The sequence below is a fragment of the Paralichthys olivaceus genome, chromosome 20, assembly GCF_024713975.1.
Source record: "Paralichthys olivaceus isolate ysfri-2021 chromosome 20, ASM2471397v2, whole genome shotgun sequence".
NCBI lineage: Eukaryota > Metazoa > Chordata > Actinopteri > Pleuronectiformes > Paralichthyidae > Paralichthys > Paralichthys olivaceus.
Window position 1 is genome coordinate 13,651,672 of NC_091112.1, and position 19,308 is coordinate 13,670,979.

Here is a 19,308-nt window from a genome sequence, read left to right on the forward strand (position 1 = left end):
GCAACCAAAATTAAACTATTGTAAAATTGGGCCTTTCTCTGAGCTTGAACATTGTTTAAAACATTTTGGATATTGTAGGAACATAAGGTCATTTTTATGAAGAATTGTTATATATTATATTTTTAAGCAATCCGAATCTAACCCTGTCTCACTACCGTCACAAATGAGGCTCCCATTTTTCAGCACCATATGCACCAGTTAACGAAATGCAGTGTGAGCTCCACATCCTAGATGCTGCTCTGTGACAGCTGATTGGACTATGAAGTTGCTTTTGGCAGAGAAGCGCTTTTTCAAAATCTGTTTTATGTCTAAGATTAAACACATGCAGGGAAATAAACTCACACAAACAGACGCATACACACGGCAGTACCTGAGAAGCTGCCAAGCATGGTGTCAGTGTTGTCTCCTCCGTCAAACACCTCCAGTGAATCCCAGTTCTGCTCGGTGACAAAGCTGATTACCTGGATCTGAGGAAAGGAAGACACAGAGCGAATGAGGGGACGTAGGAGGAACACAATTAGTGACAAGTTGAGGCAGAAAGAAATTTACAGAAAACATCAGAACCGAAAGAAGGATGGGATTCAGTGAGATTCAACAGTGTGTTTGTTTAGGAAATCCAAAAAATTAGGTTGAACGGTGGAAAAGAACAGTGACTGGGAGAAGACGGTACGTGAAAAAGGGGCCTTGTCTCAACGCTGACAAAACAAACTCCTTGTTAAAATGTTACAAAGTCGACAAAAGATATTTCTGTTTGCAAAACAAAAACAATCTACAGCTATCTTCTAGTTAGTGTTTTACAGAGACAGAGATAGTTAGGAGTGCGTTGGGAGGCTTAAACAACTACACTAACTTTTCTCCTTTTCACAGAAAGAGAGAAACATAAAAATGATCAAAACCACACAGGAATGTGCAAACAGCAAAAGTTTGGAATTCTCGGAGGAATAAAATATAAGTCATTGTGCAACATATGTCTTGCTTTTCTAATGCACCCTTAAAAAGGCTGAGTTTGTGTGGTGGGCACTGGGTTTTGAAATGAAGAAAAATACAGGACAGCAGCAGAGAATGTTAAATATTCTTCAAGGAGTGGCAGGCTCGGACTTTAAAAACAGACTCTAACAAGTGTTTGTGGGAAAAAACTTCTGGAAAATTGGGTCTGCATCTGGACATATTCTTGCTGTTTTTTCATATGGGCTCACTCTGACATTTTTCTGACAATGTACTATGGGCTGGCAGGAAAAGTTGTGGAGAATCTCTAGAGCATTCTCACATACAGCTGGAAAATGTCCGGACTTCAGTGCATGTGTGAAAGCAGCTAGAACAGAGATTGCATAAATGATGGATCTGGTTGGATGGAACTTGTTTTGCTGTTTAACAAAGTAAAGCAAATGTGTGATTGAGGCTACAATGTGTCATCCACTAAATCTCTGTCCTCCGTACTTAGCTACAGTTCATCCACTCTGTATGTGTCCTCTTTTGTTCTTTCACTCTCCCCAAGACTCCCTTTCCGTTTCCTCTCACCATCCAATCCATTCCTCTGCCCTCTCCTCTACCTCTGACGGTAATAGATCGGATACGAGCCAATTAAAGAGGCGGTAGGGGCCCTGGCGCATCCCGGGGAGACGAGGCAGATCACAGATTGATCTTTCATTAGGGGGGCCGTGGCAAATGTGCCAGCGAGGCACCTCGCTCCTCTAAGTTGTCTTCTGGATCATGACACTTTGATCTAATGTGTCTCTGCTTGCTGGTAGAAACAGCGAGGGAGACATAGAGAAAGCAAGGAGTAAGGTGGGAAACAGATGAGGTGGAGGAGGAATAGTAGGGACGAGGAGGATTCATCTGAAAAGAGTATTGACGAAAACAAAAAAACAGCAATACCTCAACGAACACCTTGTATTTAAGCAGCACACGCAGTGACCTCTTTGCAGTGAGGGAATGTGTGTACCTGTGTGTGCAGTCACAAATCATCACCAAACTTTTACCTTCGTCTGGTGTATTACAGTGTTTGCATTTCACAGTATCATCTTACAATCAAATCTCAGTTCCTATTCTTCTGTTTCAACGCCGAGCTGTTGCATTGTGTGTTGTGCAGCATGCTAAGTGCACCTATAGGCCCTCTCGCATATTTGACCTGCAAGGACAGTCATCTGAGGTGGGGAAGCTAATAGCTGAGGGACGCCACTGAGGTCATTAGCCACAGAGGCTGAAGCATAAGCCTCAAACCTTTTCCATCAGGCAGATCCGCAGGGACCCGGAGCAGGTTCCTGGTGCAGTTCCATCACACACGCATCAAAGAATAGGAAAATGCAAACTGAATTAAGTCCCCAGTTCGAAAAAGTAAAGTAATTCAAGAGGCAATTATATACAAATTTATTTCAGGTTGCAATCTTAACTTTCTAGTAAAGTGATCTGCCAAATTAAATTCTGAGCCTCTGTAAAGTGTATAGAACATCATTTAGCAGCTCCCCTGTACCCAGAGAACTGTAAATGCTGTACTTTGACATAATGTCTGTAGCTCCGTTAATTGGACCTCGGTAAGCTGAAAACACTGCACCACACAGGAGCTTTTCTCAAAGACCATGCAGAGCTGTAGTGGAGATGGGTTAAGGTAAATAAAATAAGTTAATTAATTTAACTGTCTGACCAGAGGCTGTTTTAACTCATATATGTTAGAACTGGACCTGAATGCAGACACATGGAGATTAACAGATTTTTTCAAAACCACGTCGTTGCAAAGTTAACGACCAGGAGGTAGAGGTCGGCTGGAATAAAACTCAATGGCGCAAACCTGGATTCCAGATCCTTCGGGAACAGTGATCTTCCACACACAGTTGAGGCTGTTGAGGTAAGGTTCAGGGAAACCAGGAGATAAGATCGTCCCAGTTCGATGGGTTAGATTTCCTCCACATGGAACTGCAAGGAAAAAAAGACGTGAGTTATATTAACAATAGCGCATGTTTTATCTCAGCTGAAGACAGAGAGTACAATTAGTTGCACACATACAAGCACAGATCAGTTTGCACAATGAAATGAATAAATATGTTCACATCATTTAATCTTCAATTTCATTTTCTTCAGTAGATGTTTTCCCAACAGCTTAGAGCACAGAGGAATTTAATTATCCTTACCTGGAACAAAAACTAAACCAAACTTAAATCATTAAATCAGAATAGAAAACCACTTCCTGACTACACACCCCATCTGATCCACCTGTCCGTGCAAGAAACATGCAAAACACGCAGACATCTTCCCAGCTTGTTCTGCACATTTACACATCTGGTGACCGTGTAGGAGCATCTGCCACAGCTGCGTGTCGAGTGTGTGTGAGAAAGTGTGTGTCTCTGCATGTAAATGTGGATCTCACCATATGTGTGTGTGACCCTCAGCAGTGCAGGTGCTACCTATGTGCTGCCTGGCTGAATCTCACTGTGATGCGACAGGCGATGGCTGGCAGCCCACATCTGTCTCAGACTAAGATTCTTATACTCAACAAATCAGATGCAGATATGAGACAATGCAAGAAACGAAGTAGAGAGAGAAAAAAAAAAGACAACTAAACCACTCAGACTTGGGAAGGCTTGTTTGTGTGTGTTTGAGCATTCATGCCCTACCTATGCAGCTGGGTATGGAGCTGTTCCACTGTGCCAAGGCATTGGGAACCGTTAAACATTCGATGGCGCTCGATCCCTCCAGCATATAACCTGGACTGCACTCAAAGCGGATCACGGCTCCGGCGGCAAAGTTGTTTCCCATGCGGCGGCCATTCCGAGGCTCAGGGACTGAGCTGCACTGGGTGGCACTGGTCCGTGGCACAGCTTTGGAGAAACGCAGAGAAAGGCAGGTTGATTTGAGGTGACTTTCAAATATGAAAGGCTGTTTTATAAACTACAGTTCATTCTGCGTAGGGTTTTCTATTAAAAGCACTAATTTATCAGCGTCAGTTTGATCACAGGGTGTGCCAGAAAAATAACACAAAATATGATATTCAGCTTTGCCTTCTGGTTCCTTGAGCTTACTTCCAATAAAATGCGAAAAAACAAATTTATTAATTATTCATTGCCTTCGGATATCTGCAGCAAATGCCATCTCTGGTACAGTTCATTGTTTAAGGAAAATAACAATTCAAGAGAAAAGTCCCTCCGAGGAGAATAAATGAACCAGGGAGTTCAAGCACAACCATATCAAAAGACTGCCGTACTTCTGCAGTGTTAATGCTCCAACGCACTCAGTTCTACACGCACTCAGTTCTACACACACACACACACCGAACCAGTGGAGGAAGGTGAATCTGCCGTAAAATCAGTCAGCAAGTCATTTATTATGGAGAGGAGCTGGGGCTGTTAGAACAGAGGATCTCCAAAAGAAACAAGGCAGCATAGAGTTTGTTTGTTTGTGTGTGTGCTTGTGTGTTTTACACACTTACCCTGGTACACCAAATGAAATCCTCTGGAGCTGGACTGGCCTTTGGAGGTGAAGCGGATAAGGATTTGATTGGAGGTTGCTAATGGCAACGACTCCCCTGAGATGGAGAAAAGTTAGAGACAAAGTTGGTTTCTGTAACAAAGTGCATAACCATTGATGCTGTTAACTAAGAGATATTCTCCTGATCGGCCAAGTTTGATGACATTTGATAATGATGATATCTTTATTGAAACGAACAAGTAGAAGAATAAATAAAGGAATAAATTGAATGAAATCATCATCAAATCAAACTACAATGAGGTCAAATTTACATGTGAGTCACTGATCATTTAGGGACTCAATCTGTGTCCAGCATGAAAATTGAAAAATGCAACAGAGGAAATCGGTGAATGATTGAGTGGCTTTTCAATTCAGCATGCTTATAAGGCATGTAACATGAACAAATTCCAATTTTAAAATGCATAATGGTTATTAGGATAAGTCTTTTTTCTTCATATAAGACCGTATGCTTATCTGACAACAAGTTCCCTCAGCGACATTGTGACTGAAAGTGAAACCTGACCACAGTCAATCTGTAAAAAGTCATGTTTTCTTTTCAAAGCTTTTGCATTTGCTATTTTAAGACTATTGCCACTACTGTCCTTATTAACCAACCATTACAGGAGATTCTGCTGCTGCTGCTTTTAAATGATGCGACAACGCTTCTTAGTGCTGCGGAACTGCCTGCAGAGATCATACCTCCTTTTATTGGGCTTCAATACGTGACATATACGGAATCAAATTCAAGGTTGGGTGTAACACCTGCTGTGTAAGGCTCTCAGCAATCAAGCCTCTGCTTACATTGAGCGGAGCTGTAATAGCAAACTGCACAGACAGGAGTCTGAGGTCACCTGACCGGAGCTTAGTGGCCTCCATCTGTCAAAATTAAAGACCGAGTGCAATCAGCTTTTGTTGCCGCAGCAGTTCAGGGTTTTGGAACAGGCCAATAGTCAGTGAAGCATTCGGGAGTGAATGTTGCTTTAAAGGTCCAGTGTGTAAGATTTAGGTGAGAGGGAACTATTTAATGTAGAATATTCCTCATGAGGTTTTCACTAGTTCATTTCATCTAAATTGTATGAATTGTATTTTTCTTTACCCCAGAAAAGGCCCTTTATATGTAAATACTTTATATTTACATTGAGGGGTTCCTCTGTATGGAGGCCGCCATGTTTTTTACATTAGTCCAGACTGGACAAACTAAAACACCTTTTGAGTTTTGATGACAATTAAAGGCTACCACAGGTTCTTTTTTTATGTTTGGAAGGGGAGGGTGAGGTGAGGGGTGTTCAGCTGCAACATGTAACTTCACCACTAGATATCACTAAATTCTACACACTGTAACTTTAAATGGGATCCGAGAACCTGTTTGCAGACATTATCTTTCAGTAGCGTTTGTTTGATCTGTGTGTGACGTTTGCTTTTGCTACATGATGCTAAATTTATGACAATTTACTGGATAATTTCCTGGTTCAGTGCTTCCATAAAGCACATCTCTGAGCATGAATAAAATATAGAATAGTGCTCGGGGCCTTCGCCAAGGCCCGACAGTCCACTTATGAAACCACATTTAAATTCACAAGATCAAAATTTCTATTTGGATCTGAACCAATTGCACACATTCATAAACATGTCTGATTTCATTTATATCCATGAATTATTCTCTGAGAAACCAATGAAAGTGTTGCAACATTCGCTGTTAAAGGAAAATGAAGTAGTTCCAAAAAAGTGTCATGGAAATCTGCTCAGTTGTTTTTCCTTACAAACAAATAAACAAACCCTCAAACCACCGAAGGAAGAAATGGACAGGGGTGAAACCTCCTTGGCATAGGTTTTAAAATTCTCAGAAAGAGAATAAGTTGTTACTGGCTTATTGTATCTAACGCTGTAAGTCATGTTGAGTCATCTTCTGGGTTATTTATTGGGAGTTGCGTACTTTTTGTGTAACCCAGCTGCTGGTTGGCTCAGCACTTGTGATGCATAACACATCATAGGGAGGACCGGCCCTCCTCTATATTCAGGTTTCTACCCAATGCTGGGTTGAAAACTACCCACTCTGGGTGAGGTGTGACATTACAAATGTCTAATTATCCTAATCAGCATTATTGTGACAGTTTAAGAGTTGAATAAAAAAAAACATGGGATTTTCCATCTTCTGCGGAGGAAAACTATTTGTTGACTGAAGAGGAGCATGATCCAAGGTGTGAGCTTCTCTGTCCTGCTCTCAGTGAGCTGCTGGCTGACTCTGTCTGTACTCTGTTTGCTGTCACACTGTAGTGTGAGTAAATCCAGAGGCAACATCTGTGCATCAGCCTTTGTGTGTCCCCGAATCCATCCCATCCATGCATATATTTTTTTGGTACGTGAATGTGCACATTTTTAAGTGCAGTGTCCTAAGACAGCAACGGCAGCACGTGACGCGTCATCGACAGATTGTTCAGAGTTCTACTGTCGGATCCCCGAGGCATGCTGGGTAGTTTATTAGAGGAAGTCCTTGCTGCGTGCTGTCGTGGTGATAGTGTTTCATAATTTGCTCTGTAGCAGGTATACTCGTCGACGCTGATCAAACACGTGTCAGCGTGTAACTTATCAACCCCTCTGGCCACTCTCCAGCTCTGAGCCACTTTGCCCTTAAATGATCCAACACGCTGACTCACAAGGACGGATTGGAATTCATCGGAGTTCAGCTGCAGTTGTCGGCGTGCATTGATTCACGGAGGGCAGTCACGGGGAGCAGTGCGAGGGATTAACACTCAAGCTGTTAAACCACAGTTTTATAATTTTTTAAAAAGCCCAGCAGGGATTTCAGGAAGTGAATTGTACATTTTATGCGTATACATGTTTTTGCATTTATTCGGCAGCATGCTCACACTGAGACAAAAGTAGCAAATGCAAATTAGCAAGAGAAGTGTTCAAACTTAAATATAGTTGAATGAAAAATGGACTCTACAGTTACTTTTGATGGCAGAGTGAAAATTGCAATTTTTTTCAAATCACTTCAAAAATTAGCATTTAGATAAGTCTCCTTGATTTCTTGATTCAGCCCTTTTGTTCTCTCTGCCTACACACACGCACAGGCACATGCACACACACACACACCTTTTCTTTTCTAATTCGCACCTTTTATAGTGCATTTATTCTGCTCTTCTTTTTCTGTTTGTCTCTCATAATTTACACTCATTTTCTTTTTCTCCTCACTAGACATGGAAGTATTGAAAACATAATGTTGAATGTGATATGCTTTTCAAGGTCAGTGTAAACAACAGACTACATTACTGTGATTTACCGTGTTGTCGAATAATACTGTCGACCACTGAAATGCTCGTTACCTGGCGATATGTTTACTACATGTGATCATAGCTTGTACAATATATTAAGACTGAGTGGGGGATTTTCTTTACAAGCTCACAGACGTGTGTGGAGGTTGATTTATGAGTTTCAATGCGTCTGCACATGATAAAGTATGATGCCTTATCTATGCTAGTTATACCTATGTGCACTTCTTCAGCAACAGTGTCTGTGTGGGCTAAACGTGTTGCTTCCTTTGCCAAAGTGCGCCCGCTCCATGCTGCCATGCCTGGTTAGAGAGCTCTGTGAACCTGCCGCCAGGATTCCACAGTTAATATAGCATCCTGTTTATTGAGCTGTTAACTGGATTTTCTGAGGCCGCTCTGGATACAAACCAAAGTAATCATTTTTGCCTTTGTCGAGCCTCGGGGCTGGGGCGGGCTGTGGTGCAGAGCCGGCCCAAAACTCGCATGCTCTTTAAACACCGAACCTCCCCCCCCTCTAGAGCTACGTCTTTTGTGGCCCAATCGGCACAGTTGTGGAATTTATCACATCCATGCATCCACGATTTTACAACACTGTTGGAACAGAAAGTATTTGCTCTCTGTCACTCTCTCACTTTTGACCTTGCGACTGATACGCTTTTTACTCTTCTCCATCGCCGTACATCAAGTTCATCAAATGTTTGCCAAAGAGGGCAATTTCTGAAGTTTGGATGTTGAAGTTTATCTTTAGGATTACAGAAAAAAACTATCATCAGGATAAGACTCAGTTAAAAGTATGAAATAAGATAATGAGTAAATTTGAAGTTTGGACTTGGAGATATGTCAAGAGTAGTTTTATTTGGTTAATGTTACGCCATCGGGTTGGAAAAGAGATTAGTCAATGGAGTGTTTTTCACTTCTTATCAGCGGTGTGCTCTCGGGATAAGCAAGGGAAGCAGGGCTTGGTCAGTTAAAGCTAGAATAGTAAATTAGTAATTTAAGATACCAAAGTGGATCTAGTTTTTCTCCTCACATCTTAAATCTTGTTGCCTTTTTGCATTCATCTGGTACCTTACTCCCCTCTTGTGGCCACAGAAGTTTCTGGATGCTAGGCGATCTACTCATCTTTACTTCACGTAGCGCAGCACTGCCTCCATCACACACACTCCCACAGTTTCATCTTGTCCGAAGACAACACACAGAATTAGGGAGACTGGAATCAAACCACTGACGCTCTGGTTAGCGGACGACACACATTGACAAAGTCTGGGACTTGACCAGCAGATGTGGGAGCAGCATATTTTGGACTCTTGCCCATTGTAGATAAAACCTGGGATCTCTGACGAATGAACTAGCTATGGACAAATTTTGCTTTTCAAGCTGCCCTGGACTCCACAGCTACGAAATCATGTGCTGAGACTGCATTTGTGCGATGAATAAAAAAGAGAAATACACAAGTTCTCCCCTTGGTCCACATGTATGATGATGGGCAGAGTGGAGGAACTTTATTACTTTTGTTAACCATGTAACAAAATAATTGAACCTTTTAAATTGTTTCTGTGCTTTAGTATATGGAGGCAGGAAATACAGCCTTGTTACTGGAGAGTGGCAATGTCATTTCATTGTTAATATTTTGAAAAGGTGCTTGTCTGTATCTTGTTGTTTGGTCTTCTTTTAATTGCCCTGAACTAAATTGCCTGAAGTTCTGTAGTATTGGATTGTGAAATAATCCTAATGCTCCTTCAGCCCAGGAATGGGTGTGAAAGGTGAAGCTGGTTCTTTGGCTCTTGACTTCCTCTTTGTAAAAGTCACTGAATACCACTTCCACACTCCAATGCTTCCCATGAATATGTCAATGCTCTTCATGGGAAACTGGGATTTCTCATCAAAACTTAGAGTGTTATTATTCACATTTAAAAGTGAGTTTTTAACTGTGAATAATTCATCACCAAAGGGTATAAATGGTTTTATTGTTGTCGTTTATTTTACGTATTGTAACAATTTTGGTATGCGACCCTCTTTTCTGTGCTTATTGTGGTGCTGGCGGAGATTTATGCAGCTGTTTCAGTGTTTCAGTGATGGATTAACAGCTGGAAGCAGAGAACAGTTGAGAAAATGTTATTAATCCGGCACCGATACTTCAAGTTTGTGACTGACCATTTTAATAATGTCACTGTCTCTTGGTGAGAGAGAGGAAATCTGTGTGAGTGTAGTTTTCAGGCGTGTATGCCCTCAGGGTTGACATGTGTGTTTGTGCACCAGTTCGGGTTTATATCAATGCAAATCCTCCGGAGCCTGTCTGCTGGTGTGTTGTCCCTGCGCCTCTGTAAGTTGTTGTCACCGCTGAATTGTTTTACAGCTCTGGAGCTGCCTGGGTCAGCAATTTGTCTCAGAGTTTAACTGGATCCTTACGAGAAGCATAAACAACATTTAATATAGACTCCTGTGGTTAAACTGTGAGAGGGGATTAAATCCTCAAGATTATTTGCTGGTAATGAATATGATAATATGAAGTAAGAAAGTATGTACGAGTGTGTGATTAGGATTATGGGTGGTTTTTTTTAGTACCTGTGTGTGCTCCAGACAGGGAGCTGAGGACACGGGAGTGCTGCGTCGCGCCATCATAAACCTCCACGATGTCATTCAGAGCTGTCTGGAAGAAGGCGAACTGACTGAAGACCACTAGAAAAGACAGATAAGAGAGTGAAGTGAAATTAATTCAAATGACAGACTGCATCACACTCACATCGAAATCTGAAATGTTTCACAGAAAATCACAGAAAAATGTGCTTTGTAGTGTCCACATTCAAAAAAATATTATCATCCCTCTTCCAGTGAGTGTGGATAGTGCCAGCAGTTACGACAACACGGGCGAATAGTGATATTACACAGGGAGATCAGCAGCTCTGTGTGGGTTGGAGGGCCTGTCAGTAAGTGAAAGGCTCCGGTGATGACAACCAATCTGCTCTACAATGTGCAGCCAAAGGTCCACTATGGCGCCTTCATTCCTTTTAACCAACTCTTTCAACGGCTGAAGCCTGGAAATATTCAGCCCTTTCACTTCCCATCAATGTCCAGTAAACTTGAGGTGGATATTTCAGGTTAAAGAGCTGGATGAAGAGGGCAGAGGGGACAGAGGACTGTTGCTCTCCATTAACCGATCCTGACCTCTGAATAAAGCTTATCAGGCTAATGACAAGCAGCAGCAATGGAGCTTTGTGGCTCTGCGCAACAATAGCGTGTTGCCTTGAGCCTCTGTGTCATTTTCTAGGAAAATGCAATTGGTGACTTTAATTATTCCTATTTCATTGCTCGCTATAATGTCATCGAGGTGAAGTATGTTGACGCCAGGATCCAAGGAGACAAAGATGGGTGTCCGTCCATTGACAGAACAGACGTTGTGACCTCTACATTCAAAAGAATGGGGTGAAGTGTGCCCATTCGCCTGCTGCTGCTGCTGTTTGGTGTAATTTAACAATAATGGGATGAGTGCTTTCCCTCAGAGGGCCGCCATGCTGATAAGAGAGCCAGAGGGAGGAGAGAGAAAGACAGAATCACAGAAAAAGACAAAGAAAAGCACCTTTTTAAGACTTCATGAATTAGATTTAATACCTATGAAAAGAAGGACAGATATGAAGGAAAACCAGAGTCCCAGAATTACACAGACTCCCCCATTACTTGGAGGGTCTGTTAACAAATTCTGGGTGAGCTGGACTCCCTTTTCCTCTCATCATTATCTCTCTTCTTAAGACACATCTTTATAAAAAAAGCATGTGATATCTATTGCTTTATTATCTGTATCTTTATTGTCATTATTTTTATTTTATTCTGATAATTCATGAGTTCCGTTTGTTGCAAAGCTATTTGTTACTTGTATTGAAAAGTGCACAAATACACTTATTATTTTCACTATAGACAACTGGGTTCCCCCACAATCCATGAGTGGATTCTGTGAAAGAATACACAAATTCTAGGACATTAAGCAGGACTGCGCTGTCAGGTCTTCTTGACCCTAAACACTCAAACCAATTTATGTATATGTACTTTTAATTTTTATATATTTTTACTTTTGCTCTGTCTCTTCTATTTTATTGTTTTTGTTCTTTCTTTTTCTCTCTGTTATATGTCTCTCTGTTGTATTGTTGTTCTTACTGTGTTACCCTATAAACAGAAACCTAATTTTAAAGTGTGACGCAAGTGGATACATAATTAAGACCTACTTAAATGTCTTTAAGACCTAATCCATGATATATTAATATATTCAAGACTTTTTAAGACCAAAGTTTCAGATTCAACATAATTTCTGATACAAGTTTAACTTGTGGGGAAGGAATTTGAAAAATGTTTGTATATCTTTTTGTGTGTACCACTTCTAGATTGTTTTTTCCTCTCTGTATAATTTGCTGCTTCCAAAGTATTAAATCCCATATTGTAAGCAATCTGTGACCTTTCAGATGGAAATGCCAAAAAGTAGCAAAACTCCTGGCACTGTCTTCCTGACGCTAATTATATTTTGGTGAATGTGTGTGTGAATGTGTGTGTGTGTGTGTGTGTGTGTGTGTGTGTGTCTCAGACAGACATATTGTAAGCCAAGCGTGTAAGACAATAATTGAATAGCTCCACTACAGTAATGTGAAAATTGATGTATGGCAATGAGATAGATGGATGTGGGAACTATCAACCACTGTGCGATGTCAGCACACTGAAGAATGTGCAAAAAACCCCAAAGAAACGCCAATAAACCTCTGACAAAAGCACTAAAGTTGCAATTTAAGTGTGTGTGGGAGTTTTTCACAAACTTGTTTTCTCCTACACACCTGTCACATAATATTCATGTGTGGCAAAAAAACATCGCTTTTCTTCTTTCTTTCATTATTTCAGAGGTGGAAATGTGTAGAATTCAGTGAGGCACTTGAGTTTAAGCCGAATAAGGACATTTTGTGCACTGTAATGGTTGGATCTTAATTAAAGACACATAATTAGCTTCTTTTAGAAACTCAAAAGCCACAAACAAGCATGCACAATTAAAAACCTGCAAAGAAAACGCGGCAAATTCTGTAACACAATGCTCTTCCCTTGCTTACCGTAATCCTTAGGCACAACCACAGAGTACAGGCAGGTTCGTGTGCTGCTGTAGTTGCCAGGGTAACCGGGAGACAGGACCACTCCCTCCAAACCCGTGTACTGTCCTCCACACGGCGCTGCGGAGATGAGACGGAGATGAGACATGAAGAGACAGGGCAAACACAGAAGGAAGGTTTGAAAGCCAATAGTGTAAGATTCCATTTCTTCCTCCACCTCCTGTTTTCCACCTCCTCTGTTCCATCACTACGAAATTACTTTTCTTGTCTGATTGGGCTTTGAGTGGAAGATGTCCCTGGTGTTTGCAACGGTGAAATTGCAATGTTTTCCAAGTGTCCCTCTGGGTTAGGCTGCATGCTGTGAGGCTCGATTCTCCTCTCCTGCTTAACGCCTCCTAAAAATGCTCTGTGCCAAACTTTCATATGTGCATGTGTTATACGTGAAAATGCATTTATTGCTTCACTCTGTCAGAGGCCGATTGGGTCTTTTACCAGCGTGTGTTAGTGGCATCATGGGAATGTCAGGGACGGTCCAGGATGACGCAGGTTTTTTGCCATGAGTGCGCAGAGCAGATATGGAAAATAAACAGAGCTGTCTATCCAACTGCGGATTAAATTAAAGCTGCACACTCACATATATTAACATTAGCAAAACCCACAGAGGTCTACGCACATACCTGTAGGACATAGATCTGTGAGAAAAGCACATAATCACATGTGCATGTTTACATGTGATAAATCTATAAGCACTGCTGTGTGGTTTGTACTCCCGCACCACTGTCTGTGTTTACCAATGCAGATGGGCTTGGGCTTGTTCCAGCTCGGCTTGCCGTCTCCCCCCATGATGCAAGTAAGGGTTGGGTCTCCCTCCAGCGTGTAGCCGCTATCACAGTGGTAGGTGACAGTGGAGCCCAGCTTGAGGTCGGCGCCCGCCCGCGTTCCATTGCGCACCACGCCGGGCTCGAAACACGACTCCCTGGGGTTCTCTGTTGAAAGAAGTAACGCGGTGGAAAATCATCGACAGAAGGGAGCACAAGTTAATGTTCAAAAAGTTGTTTTTTTGCATAAAGCTTGAATGGAAATATGTCTACGGTTCCTCATAATCTCGGTTTTCTTACTTCCCTCCTTTTTTTTTCTTTTTCCTTTTTTACTCTGTGGCTTTCTTCTCTCAGTAAATATATCTCACTGACTGCCACTTTTCCCTCTAATCCTTGACGGTGTCCCCTCATCTGTGGCTGCTGGAGGTATGTATGGCTGCAGAGACAGACAGGCAGCTGATTGAGAGTGGCATTGCTCTGGCCCAAGGTCTGCTGACTGCACACTACTGCTCCTCGCACAACACTTCACTGTGCAGTCAACTAGAGAAGACAATGCACATACGCAAGCTTTCTCTCTCTCACTCGCTCTCTCTCTCTCACCCACCTAAACACACACACACACGCGCGCACACACACACACTGTATCCAACCACATATCAATCACCACTCCTGAGGTCGTAAGGAAGATGTCTCGCTCAATCTACCATCACATTGTTCTTAGGTGGAAAATGTGCATGTGAGAGGGAGCCTGTCAATTTGGCACTTCACACCCTCAGAGCTAAAATAAACATAGGAAAAAACGCCCGGAGCAATTTAATTCAATCTCAAATGTGGCCTCACAGCTAACTTCAATGTTTGATGATTGAATACAAACACACACGCTGTATGAGGCAAGGTGAGTCTAATGTTTTCTTTTGTTTTCTTTTTGTCTGGAAGTAAAACATGTCAAAAGCCTGAACTATCTCAGCATCAACTAGTCAAAAGAAAACTGTGAATAGGTAAGATTTTTAAAACATTCTATCGTATCGACAAAAAAAGCTGTGTCATCTGTTTCAAGGTTGTTCTTTACAAATAGATTAAACGTGATTCATTTCTTACATGTTTATTCATGCCACCATTCAGAGAAAGGTTCAGTTTGTACCATCAACAACACACTCAAGCTTTTTTGCGTTGTTTGAAAGGATCAAATGTCCTTGGTGCTTTTAAAGCAACGCACACATTCCGTGCTAAATCTTTCTGTTTGCATAGTGATTATAACACCGGCTTTGCCTTATGAAAGTTCTCATAATTTATTCACGATGAACACGATGAAGCTTGATGCCTTTAGCTTCTTAAGCTGAGAGCTGGAGACCCGCTGACCGGACAGGATGCTGCCCTTCATGGTTGAGCAGCGTGCTGAGGCCGGCCATGTGGTCACTCTGTCTGTCTGTCACCAAGGGAACCTGCTCCAGACAGGTTGAGCCCTTTCATCAGCTGATTTAAAACTGACCCTCTCCCCGCAGACGCCGACCATTTCACCAGCGCACCTGGCACGAAGCAGCAGAGGCGTGATGGATGTAGCGGGTATTAGCTGCAAACCGGGCCTGGAGACAAGCTAGTTTTGAGAAGGTTGGGTGCCAAGATGAAAATGGCTGATTTAACTATAATGGCACACGGTAGAACACATATGTCCGCCAAAGTCCAACAGTCTCCTTATTAAAGCACATTTAACTTTACCAGTTCAAGATTTTTATTTGGATTCTCACACAAATTGCACACAGTAATATCAGACCTCTAAAAAATGTTTTCATCAATATTGATTAATTATTCTCTCTGAGAAATTAATTAAAAGGATAAAAAAAAACACTGAATCTTGAAACACTGAAGGAGGTGGAAATGGATTTCCCCCGATCCAGATCCACACTTAAAATGAGTTCTTCTCTGATGCATCTCCCACTTTCTTCCACTAAGTTTCATGAAAATCGTTTTAGTAGTTTTTGCGCGAGAAAAACTAGAAAATACATTTCTTCCGCTCTGTGTGGTGAGATCTTTCCTCTGAAATTTTGATAAAGCACAAATTTTCAGCTGCCTGAGATGAAGCGAAAACAAAGTGAGGAATTTTGTTCCATTCATGACTTTGTCTGCTCACAATGTTCTACCATCAAATGAACGTAAGGGGCAGGACAAGGTGACTCTTCTACCTTTTTTTCCCCAACATTTGCTCAGCGAGAGAAAGGAGGGATATTCAGGGAGAAAGAAGGGGACAGAGGAAATAATCACAAGACACAATGGTAAAGAAAAGGGAAAAACACATCTTTCCTGATCTATTCCACATCCTTCAACCAAGTTTTGTTTTTCACAATCCTGCTTATTAACAGACAAACAAACGCAGAGCTAACAAACCTTGCCCTGTGACATCTGCGAGAGTAAACAGACAAGAGACACAAACAGTTTGGGAAAATCCTCAAAGGAGTTTTGATAGTGTAAAGCCGAGGTATCGCTGAAGGTATTGGATTAGCAAGATGTCAGCGTGTGGGCGTCGATGTCTCTGTCTGTGTGTTCAAATGGGGCTCAGGCATGGAACCCTTCTCCCTGCATGTTGCCCACTCAAGCCAGCGACACCGAAACACAAACACATAACAATTGCTTAGTTAAGAGGCTGACGGCACCTCAGGCAGATTGTGTAATGTGATTTTTCAGCGCCGGGCCGACCAAACACCGGCTGTGCCGACTCGTCAACTTGCCGCATCCCTCACCAAACGCAACCGAACCCGCAGCCAAACGCGCTCTTACGCCATGTTGTTTGTCTGAAGCCGAGGAGGTAATTTATGTATTATTTGGTTACGCTTCATTAGTGTGGAGAATTGAAAGCAGGGAGAAGGGGTTTTTTTCTGAGCCACACACTGGGTCCATCTGCTCTACCAGATTGGCCATACAGTATCACACACCGTATCACACATTGCAGTAAATAGTGCTGGGAGTGAGTTAAGGGGTAGACTCTGTAACGCGGCCCCACCAAAAGACTGTGTGTAAATGAATCAGAGGACTGCCGCCCAGGAAGAGGTAGCTTTTTAAAAATCTGTCCAATTGCTTGTGTAGATGAAAACCCATCTGGACACCAGCCAAGAAACAAAGAGCCCGGGGTCGATCTGGAATTGGTTAAACGTCTGATACCTTAAACAGCTCTAATTGAGGCCGGGAGATTTAGGAAGATTTAACAGTGTTCTCTCAAGCAAAAGCCCTTAACGAAGACACTCCGTCTAATTTAGAGCTTGTTGAGCGTCTGTATGTTTGTTAGGAAAAAGGCTTTTAACATACAGGCACTGAGGCCTGAGTGGCTGAAAAAAAAAAGCGCAGATGTCTCAAGCTGCATGCTCTGGCCCTCTATAAATGCCTGTGATCATTCTGTGCCATGTGTGCAGAACAGAGTGCCACATGTAAGCAAATAAATTAGAGTCCCCCCAAACAACATGCTGCGGTCAGCTAAGCTTAGACATGAGACAACAGAACGCTGTTTGCTCTAATTCATCGGAGAAGCCTTTTGTGCCACTGCAAAGCACTAATCAAAGAGCTTAGGCACACATGCTGGCAGCTTTTCATTTTCATAATTCTCCGCGTTAGTCAGCTATGAGAGGAGGCGCGGATCAATAGTGATGGCTGAGCAGGCCATGGCACAAATGGCAGGGCGGCGATCAGGACGCCGCGGCGCAGACACCCCGTTCTTTTCTCTGAAGCAATTTTCACACCACTAATCTCGCTCGCTTTGGACCAGACACAGAACAAAGTTGAAAAAGAAACAATCTGCAAGGTCGATAAGCAGCAGAGGGTAAATCCATTCTAGCCCTGCCAGAGGAAGATTTTTAAAACATGAGTTGCTCAGGGAATAAAACCTCATACACTATTTAAAATTCACAATGGACTCGAGAAAAAACTAGCGATTAAAAATGGAACACATGCAAACACGGACACACAAAATCCTATTTAGTTTTCTCCAACTTAAGTACTCCCATCCCCCAAAAGTCAGTTCTATAAGAAAAAAGAACCCACCTGTGTACTGCAGCACAAATCCATTGCTGCTTAAGGAGGCATCGCTGCGGAAGGCCAAGAAGAGCGTGTTGGAGCTGCTCTCGATGCGCTCAGGAACGTCTGTGCCATAGAAACTACCGAGTAAAGGGCTGAGGGAGTCCGGCCCGTCATAGATATGCAGGAAGTCATAACTGGGCTCCAAGCTGAACCTGGGAACAGACATTACATGACATAATGTAAGAGAGCAGTAATAACCGTATGCATGAAATTATGTATTGTGGTTTGCAGCAGCAATCAAAATGCTATTGAATCTTACTGGTTGAAGCTCAGAGCGATGACATAGTCCTGTGTGACGGTCACTGTCCAGTCACACTCCCTCCCATGTGGGTAAGGTTCAGGATAGTCTGGAGACAGAATCAGCCCACTAGGTCCGGTCAGATTGCCACCACATGGAGCTATAAAACAAAGGCAACTGGTTAGAGTTAATAGTCACACATCCAACATCAAATATGAAAGCTTTTGAAGACCAAGCCAAAAACTTATTGGACTAAAAGTTTTGACTTAAAAGTAGTGATTTTCCTCAGTCTACCTTGTGAATGAATTCTCCCTTTATTTTTACAAATGCAGAGAAGAAGAAACGGGAAATAGGGTGAGAGAGTAGAGTAGTAAATGGTCCACACCGTCAGGAGCATGGGAACCTGGGACCTATTGCTCATTGTAGCATGCACCTTCAACATTCAGCTCTTGAGTCATCCCTTGATTCATTCATTTTTGTGTTCACACCATGACTGTATATAAAGATGGTTGACACTTCCTCCCACTCCTACAGAAATGAAGCCAAAACATCCCGGGTACAAATGCTGCCATGATGCTGTAGTCTGTAGCAGTGATCCAGGGATGAAGCCACCAAATCCAGTTGATACACACTCAACCAATCATGAGTCAGTCTCAGCTGTCAAACAAGTTTCACCCAATTTTTAAAGCAAATATTCAGTTTATTTATTTAAAAGGTCAATTTGAACTGCAGCAGTGTGAACTATTGAAAATGACAGAAACCATCTTTAATAAAGATTTATTTGACGTGTACTTTTACTTTTTAGTTTGGTCCATGTCCCATCCACTAACATGTAGGAGGCTGGGTTCTATTCTGCTTCACTTTTTGGTGCTACCATGTCGTCCATCTTTATACGCAGTCTAAAGTTAAAGTGCACATGCAGCGGGGCTACATCTAAAATGAGCAGATTGAAAACCAACTGCTGATAAAAACAACATAATAAGAAGAAACAATGAAACAACAGGAACAAAAGTGTTTGTGTTGGAAAAAAGTCTTAATTGAACGGCTGGAAAAAATAAAGTTTCCAAATATATGAGAGTAATTAACCCATATTACGATCTCCTGCTGTATGTTGTGTGGTGGCCCTGCAGGAAGTTGTAGTGACAGATGCTTAACTGAGATGGAGCTGATGCCTGTTGTCACTGGTTTAGCACATTCTCAAATGCAAGTATCCGAGCCCTGAAATGCCCGAGCCCGGCACAAAAAGAAATGATCAAACTAATTCTGTTAAGCTCTAATTAAACAAGGCAGATACTTACAAGGCCTTAACTGCCATGGCTAAATACTCAACGTTGTTTTGTAGCGACATGTGAGATTGTGCATATCTATAAATAATATATAGG

At 42.1% G+C, this 19,308-nt stretch overlaps 1 protein-coding gene across 2 annotated transcripts in view; it reads right to left on the bottom strand.

Moving 5' to 3' along the window:
• Positions 1 to 19,308, bottom strand: part of csmd2 (CUB and Sushi multiple domains 2) — a 235,903-nt gene that overhangs the window by 58,409 nt on the left and 158,186 nt on the right. For both annotated transcript variants that reach the window (XM_020090893.2, XM_069516258.1), the window contains 9 exons: positions 17,948 to 18,086; positions 17,653 to 17,840; positions 13,600 to 13,794; positions 12,812 to 12,928; positions 10,296 to 10,409; positions 4,421 to 4,516; positions 3,609 to 3,812; positions 2,786 to 2,910; positions 371 to 467 (listed from right to left, as the gene is read on the bottom strand). In XM_020090893.2, the coding sequence (XP_019946452.2) occupies positions 371 to 467; positions 2,786 to 2,910; positions 3,609 to 3,812; positions 4,421 to 4,516; positions 10,296 to 10,409; positions 12,812 to 12,928; positions 13,600 to 13,794; positions 17,653 to 17,840; positions 17,948 to 18,086 (1,275 nt within the window). The remainder of the gene's footprint in view (positions 1 to 370; positions 468 to 2,785; positions 2,911 to 3,608; positions 3,813 to 4,420; positions 4,517 to 10,295; positions 10,410 to 12,811; positions 12,929 to 13,599; positions 13,795 to 17,652; positions 17,841 to 17,947; positions 18,087 to 19,308) is intronic.